The sequence below is a fragment of the Sinocyclocheilus anshuiensis genome, unplaced genomic scaffold (genome assembly GCF_001515605.1).
Source record: "Sinocyclocheilus anshuiensis isolate Anshui unplaced genomic scaffold, SAMN03320099.WGS_v1.1 scaffold248, whole genome shotgun sequence".
Classification (NCBI taxonomy): domain Eukaryota; kingdom Metazoa; phylum Chordata; class Actinopteri; order Cypriniformes; family Cyprinidae; genus Sinocyclocheilus; species Sinocyclocheilus anshuiensis.
Window position 1 is genome coordinate 1564383 of NW_015555734.1, and position 9947 is coordinate 1574329.

At 37.4% G+C, this 9947-nt stretch overlaps 2 protein-coding genes across 3 annotated transcripts in view; one reads left to right on the forward strand and one right to left on the reverse strand.

The window, feature by feature from the left end:
• Positions 1–234: 234 nt before the first annotated feature.
• Positions 235–7354, forward strand: LOC107672966 (transient receptor potential cation channel subfamily V member 6-like). Its single transcript, XM_016466352.1, has 16 exons — positions 235–365; positions 624–721; positions 812–934; positions 1026–1166; positions 1336–1434; positions 1517–1692; positions 1817–1963; positions 2175–2254; positions 3727–3862; positions 3944–4030; positions 4130–4206; positions 6140–6305; positions 6398–6464; positions 6544–6812; positions 6892–6998; positions 7079–7354. The coding sequence occupies exons 1-16, from the start codon at positions 235–237 to the stop codon at positions 7335–7337; spliced, it is 2163 nt and encodes a 720-aa protein (XP_016321838.1). The 3' UTR covers positions 7338–7354.
• A 463-nt stretch (positions 7355–7817) lies between these two features.
• Positions 7818–9947, reverse strand: part of LOC107672979 (CD209 antigen-like protein D) — an 8421-nt gene continuing 6291 nt past the window's right edge. For both annotated transcript variants that reach the window (XM_016466375.1, XM_016466376.1), the window contains 4 exons: positions 8996–9097; positions 8709–8860; positions 8511–8611; positions 7818–7962 (listed from right to left, as the gene is read on the reverse strand). In XM_016466375.1, the coding sequence (XP_016321861.1) occupies positions 7839–7962; positions 8511–8611; positions 8709–8860; positions 8996–9097 (479 nt within the window). In that variant the 3' untranslated portion in view covers positions 7818–7838. The remainder of the gene's footprint in view (positions 7963–8510; positions 8612–8708; positions 8861–8995; positions 9098–9947) is intronic.

A 9947-nucleotide genomic window follows, 5' to 3' on the forward strand; every position in this document is an offset into this window, starting at 1 on the left:
TTAAAGGATCGTTTTAATTATTAAGATAAACTATATACTGATTTTATAATAAAATGTTGAAAGTGCTGATGAGGAGGAAAACTACATCATGACCGGCATGTTAATTTAAATATTATGTAGACATTTCTAAGAATATGTTTTTGAAAATCACTTTTTTTTCCTGTGGTTTAAGTTATTTTGACAATGTTGATTTCTTCTTGTCAGTCTTTTTGGTCTGAAACTCCTCCAGAAACCATGTCACCAGCCATCTCCAGAACTGCTGCAGGGGAGATAAACCATTGGTGGAGCCAACTGAAGTTTCGCCTTCAGCATAGAAAAGGATGGAACGAAATGTTGGATGAGACCTTCCTCATGCAGAACAAAAAGTAAAGAACTAATTATTATCAGTACAATAAATTAGAAATGAAGGCTGTGCTTGTAAGTTTAGGTTTTAGACTTTGGTTCTATGTAAAATGAACACACATCTTTGTCTTGGCTGTGCTTTAAAATTGCGTACAGTTGCTTCTGTGTCAACTTTGCAGTGTAATATTTTAACGATGTAAGTTAAAGGGTGATTTAAGTGCAATCTTAAATAGCTTAGAAAAGGATCAAATTTAAAAGTCATTTCTCTTTATGTTCTGCAGAGTAAATGACATCCCCCTGTTTTCCGCCACTAAGGAGAATAATGCAGCCTGTATAAAGAAACTGCTTGACTGTTCATCGATTAATATCTTTGAGAGAGGTAAACCACACTTTTTGCCATTATTTACCGGCACACTGAATGACAGACACAGAATTTAATGTGGATCTGACATTGGGTGTGCAATTCTAGGTGAACTTGGAGAGACAGCTCTGCATGTTGCTGCGATGAATGATAATTTTGATGCGGCTGTGGCATTAATGGATGGAGCACCAGAGCTCATCAACGAGCCCATGACCTCTGAACTCTACCATGGTCCTCATTTAAAAAACAAAAACTTCCTCAAACATTTAATGCAATTTCATAACTATTCGTAGATCTCATGAATGTGTGCTCTGATTGACAGGTTTAACAGCCCTTCACATTGCTGCTGTTAACCAGAATGTTAACTTAGTCCGGGAGTTGATAACAAGAGGAGGTGATGTGGCGACACCCAGGGTCACAGGCATGTACTTCCGCAAAAGAAGAGGAGGACTTTTGTACTTTGGTGAGATGGATGTTTCTATTCTATTAATGATTTTTTGGAATTCATTTTATTAAATCTGATTATTTCATTTGTTGTTGTTGAGGATATGGTTGAGCATTAGGAGCAATGTAGTATTTCTATTGTATGACTATTACAAAAATTAATAAATAAATAAACTGTGTGACCATAGGTGAACACATCCTGGCATTTGCGAGCTGTGTGGGAAATGAAGAAATTATAACTATGCTGATAAAAGCTGGGGCTAATATTCGGGCCCAGGATTCCCTGGGTAAGTGGAAATAACCTTTTCTCACAATGTGATATTTATATCTGCATCTGTGGTTGTAACTCTTTCTCTCTCTCATGAACAGGTAATACCATCCTTCATCTGTTGATTTTGCAGCCCAATAAAACAACTGCATGTCAGATTTTTGACGTGCTGATGTCACAAGATGCAGATCTGGACCCCGCTATCCCTCTAGACATGGTACCCAACTACAGAGGCCTCACACCACTCAAACTCGCTGCGAAGGAGGGCAACCTCGTGGTAAGAGAGAGATCTTTACAAGTGCCTCTTCCAAAAACATGCATCTTTATCTAGAATAGAATTGCATGGTAGCATTTCACGGCATTTAAAGAACACTGCTCTATGTTTTTGTGATGTTGCACAGGCCTTCCAGCACTTGGCTAACCGCAGGCGGATCATTCAGTGGAGTCTGGGACCATTGTCCTCCAACCTTTATGACCTCACTGAGGTTGACTCCAGGGAGGATGACCTCTCAGTGCTTGAGATCATTGTCAGCAGTCAGAAAAGAGAGGTGTGTAAATGTATGCAGGACGCAATACAGCTTATCAAACAGGACCTGACAGGAAGAACCTGAAAAATTCAAGTCGAACAGTTCACTACACTTGTAAACATTAATGATGGAAAAAATCATCAGTAGTAACAGATTAAATCAAATTGCTGTAGTTGGGCTAGTCTTAGTTCATCTCTTAACAAAGTGCTTTGTGCATCCTCTCTTGTCTCAGGCCAGAAGGATTCTTGAGTTGACTCCAGTTCGACAGCTCGTCAGACTGAAGTGGAATCTGTATGGGAAACATTACTTCAGGTGCCTTACTATCACATACTATTTAAAAAACAGCATTTAGTTTAGTTTTTTTTTTTATTATTATTTAATTAATAAACTAAAAATATTTTTAGCTAAAGACTTTTTTTATTAGTTTTAATCAAGTGAACATTACTTAAAGGGTTAGTTCACCCAAAAATGAAAATTAGCCCATAAATTACTCACCCTCAAGTCATCCTAGTTGTATATGACTTTCTTCTTTCAGACGAATCCAGTCGGAGTTATATAAAAAATTGTCTTTGATCTTTCAAGCTGTTTAATGCCACTCAGCGGGTGTGGCATGCATCAGTCCAAAAGAAGTTACATAAAAAGCGCCCATCCATAAAAAACCTGTCTCACACGGCTCCGGGGGGTGAACAAAGGCCTCCTGTAACGAATCGATGCGTTTTTGTAAGAAAAATATCCATATTCAAAACGTAATAATCACTTTAATGTAGCTTGCGCCAACAGTCCTAAAAGGAAGCAGCTCCGGGCGGATGACGTATGAGTTCAGCACTGCGCATGCAAAAGTTTCCTTACTTTAGCAAAGGAAAACCAGTCTCCTCTTGGCTTATATCGAAATCCTCCGACATTCTTCTTTACAAATCCTCGTTTTGTACTTCTAATAAGTGACCGGTGTTTTGTTTTAATCTCTCCCCTGCGCTTCTGCGTACGTAACTTCTGAGCGGCGCATGCGCAAAGCCGATCTCCATACATCATCCGCCCGGAACTGCTTCCGTGTAGGACTGTTGGCGCAAGTTACATTAAAGTGATTATTACGTTTTGAATATGGATATTTTTCTTACAAAAACGCATCGATTCGCTACGTGAGACACTTTTTTTTTATGGATGGGTGCTTTTTATGTAATTTCTTTTGGACTGATGCATGCAACACCCGCTGAGTGGCATGAAACAGCTTGAAAGATCAAAGACCATTTTTAATATAACTCCAACTGGATTCGTCTGAAAGAAGAAAGTCATATACACCTTAGGATGACTTGAGGGTGAGTCATTTATGGGCTAATTTTCATTTTGGGGTGAACTAACCCCGATTTCTTAATTAAAAAAAAGTACAAAGAAAATCGAAGGCAACTAGCTTGTCTGTTTTTAGGTCAATGAATTACATTTTATGGTGAAAAATATTATATTATATATTTATCTTTTATATGTAATAGATATATAATCTGGGTCTAAATGTAATATCATAAACAAAAAGAGTTGATATAATGTTTAAAATGTAGTTTAATATGATATGGAGGTTTAAAGGAACATTATGATATGTTGTCCCTGTTGTACCTGTTTTTCTTCAGCTGACTCTTCAAAAGCTTCAAGTTTTTCCACATATTTAGCATTTTTTCAGATTTTATACACATATTACACAGAACATATTTCACTTTGAAAGCAGTGATGTGCTATGAAACGATGTTTATGATTTCAGCTACTCTGACGATGTTGCTCTATTGATCTGTTTGCAGGTTATTGATGCTGGTGTACCTGCTGTATATTAGCATATTCACGTTGTGTTGTATAAACCGCCCTCTAAAGGACATTCCTGAGAATTACACCAAAGCAGACAACGACCAAACCATAAAAGTGCAGAAAAGCTTTTCGGTGTGAAACAATATTTTTATGTTTCTGTATATCAAATCACTTTTATATCTGCAGGAACTTAATGATTTTTTGTATGTTTAGGAGAGCTATCAGACCTATAAAGATCACCTGCGTTTAATTGGAGAAATTATCAGTGTCATAGGAGCCATCGTTATTCTGCTGATAGAGGTCAGCAAAACTTTTTCTGACATTAGAAACATTATGTTATAACTAGTCAAATATTATTGGTATTATGCCAAAACACTCCTTATCATGAATTATTTTCAGGTTCCCAGTATTTTGAGAGTGGGAGCTAAACGCTATTTTGGCCAGTCTGCCCTAGGAGGACCCTTCCATATTACTTTGTAAGTTCTTTATATATATATATATATAGAGAGAGTTTTAAATTCACTGTTTCTATTTTCTATTTTGACATATTTTAAAATGTAATTTATTTCTGTGATGGCAAAGCTAACTTTTCAGCAGTTATTCAGTCTTCAGTGTCACATAATTCTTCAGGAATCATTCTAATATGCTGATTTGGTGCTCATTAAACATTTTTATTTTTATCAATGTTAAAAACAGTTGTGCTGAAACATTAGTTTTTTCAGGTTAACTTTATATTATAGGAAGGGGGTTGCTCGCTAGGGGACATATAGAGTGGTGCAGGTATGACATCAGAACCGGCAAGCCTGTGGTAAACATAACTTGATGATGACATTTTGTTCTACAACGTAAACTGCACACACCCATAATGAAAACATGAATTTTAAAGCAGTTATGTTTATTTTTGAATTTTTTTTACTAATAAATAACTATAAAAGTGTGAGGGTGTGCAGTTTGTAGAACAAAACGTCAAAGTATCATCAAGTTATGTTTAAAACAGGCTTTATTTTACTCATAATTTTATTTTATTTTTTTTTATTTTAAAAACCCAACAGGCTTGGTCGGCATTACTGAGAACACCCACGAAAACGTCATATCCGTTTATGCCGTGGGGGAAAACAAACTATTCAAATTAACACGCGGAGACCTTGTTAGGCACTTGATCTTTACTCTTAGTAATGATTACAATTGATTTTTGCTTGGTGCAATGCCAAAAAGTTGCTGTGTGGCGTTCTGCACCTCTAATAAGTTAAAAAAAAACACATCTGAAGTTTTATATACTGCCAAATAATCAGACGGAGCCGGCAAGGAGAACAGTAGTTGTGGAAATACAATGTTTGAAACATATCAAGCTTAATATTCATATTCATGTGCACTCCAGATAGGCTACACTTACCCTGCCATGCAGTCACAATGACCTGCCATTACAGTCCCGTCCTCCTGCACCACAACCCAGCTCTGATGGGGCTTCACATCACAACAAAATAAATGAAGGTCGTTCCCTAATATTTTGTGATGTAAATGTCATAACCTATTAAAACTTTTAATTCATTAACCATGGTTTTACTATAGGGAAATTATAGTAACCATATTGATTTTTTGGCATATTGATTACCATTTATATAACCACATTTTTACTACAAATACAATGGTTAAACTATGGTTAGTGTAGCAAAACCATGGTAAATTTGTGGTTACCATGGTTTAACTGTAGTAAACGTGTTGTTGTTGTTGTTGTTTTATCTGTAGTAAAACCATGGTTAATTTTCTTAAGACATACTTTCATATTATTTTATATCTTCTTTATTTTACTACATATATTTGTGAAAATGATTAGGCTATGTTTATGTAATGTTACCTATGTTTTGTCAAAGTTAAAAGTCTTTTTAATATACCAATAAAAAGTAGGCTTTTCCCTGGTCTTTATCACTTTATTAAAATTATGCAAAACAAAATGACAAATGTTTACTTTCACAAGCTGTCACATATGTATGGGCTTGCAGTTAGCTGTCTCTTACCTGGAGACTTAATCACAAAAAATAACACCTCTGGCCATTCCGTTGGGTCTGACCTAATACGGCTCAGTTTTTCTACGTATCTTGCTCTGTCGAGCGGCAGAAGTGATTCTGTGTAGGCCACACTGGGTTAACACCATGCTTTTCCAGTACAGGGGAAAGGATCGTTTCCCCCAACACCACACCCACAGCTATGACGAGACACCAACCAAGTCAACAGGAAAATCAAAAAGGAACAAGCGGCGAATTAGTCTTGCCAGTTCTGACGTCATACCTGCACCACTCTATAGGCGGGTCTTTGACATCAAAACATTTGAATCTGCATTATCATGTTGAATGAAAAATGTTTGACTGCATGCATTCACTCACGCTTCATTTCCTTGTATTTCTGTGGCAGAATTGGCTACGCGAGTCTGGTTGTGATTTTGTGTGTGCTGCGGACCACTGGAATGGCAGAAGAGATTGTGCCAATGGCTTGGGCTTTGGTTCTTGGCTGGTCCAATGTTATGTACTTCGCCCGAGGTTTTGAGATGCTGGGACCCTATGTCATTGTGATTCAGAAGGTGGAGGGTTTTGCTGAGGCAGCTGCTCATTCTTGTCGGTTTGTAGACCCAGTATAGCTTTATAATGTACATGTGTGGATGTTCTTTTGCAGACAATATTTGGAGATATGACAAAGTTCATGTGGTTGTCCCTTATCTTCCTTACTGGATCATCTGCTGGTTAGTTCAAATACAGTTGTATCAAAAGAAACTCATATCATATGCAAATCTGTAATGTAAATAATGTCTCCTTCCTCAGGCTTGTGGGTCTATTACATAACCCAAGATCCTTCGGCTTTACCGCCATACCGCTCATTCCCCATCACCATTTTCACTCAGTTTGAGCTGAGCATTGGTCTGATAGATTTGCCAGTGGACCATATGTTGTACACCCATCCAGTCGTGCACTCTGTCCACATCTACTTCAGTGTGGTCGCTTACATCCTCCTGTTCAACCTCCTGATCGCCATGATGAGCGACACACAGTGGAGGGTCACCCAGGAACGTGATGAACTCTGGAGGACCCAGGTTGGTAGTGTAGCTAGTACAATCCCACAGTAATTGTTCTAAAAGCATGCTGGGTAAACATCAGTTTCTCTGATCATAGGTGGTGGCCACTACTCTGATGCTTGAACGGAAGTTACCACTGCACCTGTGGCCAAGACTGGGCATCTGTGGTCTGGCGGTTGGCCTTGGAGAACGCTGGTACCTTCGGTAAGGATACCTTGAAAAAGCATCACGAAACACTCTCAATTTGATTAGACTTATTTCTTTACAATATCTCGTGATTCCAGAGTGGAGGATCGCAATGACCCATTGGTGCAAAAGATGAAACGCTACATTAATGCATTCTCAAAGGATGGAGAACCAGCTAAGGAGAGGGAGGAAACAGGCAAGAATGACCCTGGAAATGATCCACTGCAGACCAATTTTATTGTGAAAAAGAGGCCTAGAATCCAGAGAAGACCAATAAAATGCTGGCAGCTCATTCGGCAGAGTATAGAATGTGAAAAGGAAGAAAATGTGGATTGCCCAGATATCAAGTATATCTAAAAATGACATTCCTAATATTTAAAGGGTTCCTGTTAAATTATTCTGAGTTATTTATGTGTGTTTTAATATACAAATATATGTGTTGTACTGGGTAGACAAAGCTGAACTGTGCACCATCAATATTGTTAAATGTAAAGGTGTATTTTTAATTAAGCAATACAAAAGAGACATTTTAAAGAGAAAGTATGTGCAGTTCAGTACATCGTGTGAACATTAGACATATTTAGTGCAAATAAACTTTGTGTAAATGATCAGTACATTTAGAAATAAGTGCAGCTGTAATGCAAATAAACGGGACAATTTCTAAAACTGCTTTATACTGCATCTATAATGCTTCATAATGCACGTTCTACAAAAAAAGCTTTACGCTGTGTTGATAGCCCAAACGTCCCTATTTCTGACTAGAATCTTTAGAGAAAAGATGATTATCTTGAGTATTTGTTGAGTTATGATATCCATATATATAGGTGATTTCAGTGGGTTTAGATGATGTTCGGACATCTACATCTTCTGACAGATGTACTGCAAGTATAAACTGCAGGAAGATGGGTGCCAGCTCCGTTCAGGTGGTTCATTTCCAGCCAGGATGGCACACTCTCCAGGAAAGGAATGGTTTCCCCAATATCTATGTGTGTGCATAAGAACCACAGTCAGTCAGTAGCTACTAAACCACATTTAAATATTTTCATTTTACGATACTTGCTTGTATTTGTAACTTTTTTTTTGTTTTTTTTTGCAAGTGCCTCCCTGCGTTTATTTCTTATTTTATGTACATTTTTTTCTGCTTTTAACAACAAAAACTAGGCAAAAATTCCCAAAGATTTTTCACATTTTCCCCTCTTTATTTTAAATATTCAGTTTTCTTTTTCAAAATTATTGACTTATTTTGTTTTTGTCCAGAATCAGAGGGAGAAAAAATGTATGACATTTTTTTGGTCTAAAAAACACATCAGCAATTTAAAAATAATTATCTTTTTTTTTTTTTTTAACAATGTGATTATTTAAAAAAAAAAAAAGGGGGGTAAAGTGTAAAAAATGTGAAAAAACATTAGAAATTGTTTGCCCATTTTATGGTTACAAACAGCTTAAAAATGTAGTAAACAGACCCAAAGAGGCACTTCAAAAAACACTTTTTTTTTACTGGTCCCATTTGAACCATCATTATTTTCCCACCTCACTGTCAATGCAGTGTTGTTAATCCATGTCCATTCATTTGTCCCCAAATGACTTAGCCCAATCCAGTAGTGCAAACTCCCTTTCCTACTCAGATACATCTGCAGAGAAGAGATATTGCCAAAAAGCATATGAATACACTAATATGCGAATCAGTTCTATTAGTTTTAATTTCACCGTATTTACTGATTTACTGACCTGTACACGTTCATTAGTGATGACAGCAAGATCTCCTCCCATCCTCTGGCACTCCTCCCTGCTCTGCTGCCAGGAGAAACGGTTTTGAGACAGGAAGTAACAAGTATTCTCAAACCTCAGCCAGCCCTTGCCACAATCAATGCACAGACGCTCTGCACACAGACATTTAGGTGGGGAAACAAGAAAACACTGAAGTGAAGAAAAAAATTTGTTTCACATGGGAAATTTTTTTTTCAAACATACATAAAACCTTTAGAAAACCATATGTCTGTTGTTCACAAACTCACGAGGCAGTTGGTAAACCTCGTGGCATTTCTTCAAGCTGCATTCCTGTTCCGGTGGAGACCTTTCAGTCTGCTCTACCTTCTGACATGGCTGCGTCCCAGTCACTGTTCAGAACATAATGTAACAATGTAACCTCTATAAAACCAACTGCCATACCATAGTTATTACAGTTATTTTAGTACTGTGGTGCCATAATAAAGTAGTCTCAGCCTCAGCCGTCACGCCCACGGACCGTTGGCTGAACGTCTGGTGCGTATGGCACACAAAATTGGAAACACTTCAGGAGTTTCGAAGTCGTCAACGGATTGGTTGAATTATACAGGATTTCTGGGAGAAGTGTGTGTCGCGTTCTTTAACATTCCACTTGGAAACAACGATGCCGTGATGCCAAATCCCTTATGTTAGAAGAAAGCCGTCATGTTTACAACTGTGACAATGAGTGCTTATCAGGATCAACTGAATGCTGGATTTTCAAAGGTATGTGAAATATGTCAAGTTCCTTCTGCTGCCAGTCTGAAGGTCTAGCTACGCGAGACTAATAATAAAGTAACATGGAGATCTTGAAACAAGAAGTTAATGCAAGAAGTTTTCAGAATCTTTCTCTCATTTCATGTAGGGGTAAACGTACCTATTAAGCTCACGTACCCATTAAGCACACTTCCATATTTGAGCTCAGATTATAAAAAGACAAAATAATTTATTGATGTCTTAAACAATTAATGCGTTTGTTACTACATACCTCCTGTAATTTCAAGTCAATCAGATCATTGCACACTGAGATATGGTTCTCCATGTGTTCACACTGTCTGGCTACGCTAATATATTACTTCACAGGCATACTGACTTGTACTTTTAAATCCATAATATTATAAATTTACAGTTTGTTGCTGGTCTGTGGTTTTACACTGCTGTAATTTTTAAAGATTTCATATTATTTTAAGGTGAGCTTAAAGG

Bases quoted from the DNA above. Each gene is read 5' to 3' on its own strand.
- LOC107672966 (XM_016466352.1), top strand. From the start codon at position 235: ATGTCACCAGCCATCTCCAGAACTGCTGCAGGGGAGATAAACCATTGG. The intron at 1,167-1,335 runs GTGAGATGGATG...GTGTGACCATAG, and splicing joins AGGAGGACTTTTGTACTTTG to GTGAACACATCCTGGCATTT. The intron at 1,693-1,816 runs GTAAGAGAGAGA...GATGTTGCACAG, and splicing joins CGAAGGAGGGCAACCTCGTG to GCCTTCCAGCACTTGGCTAA.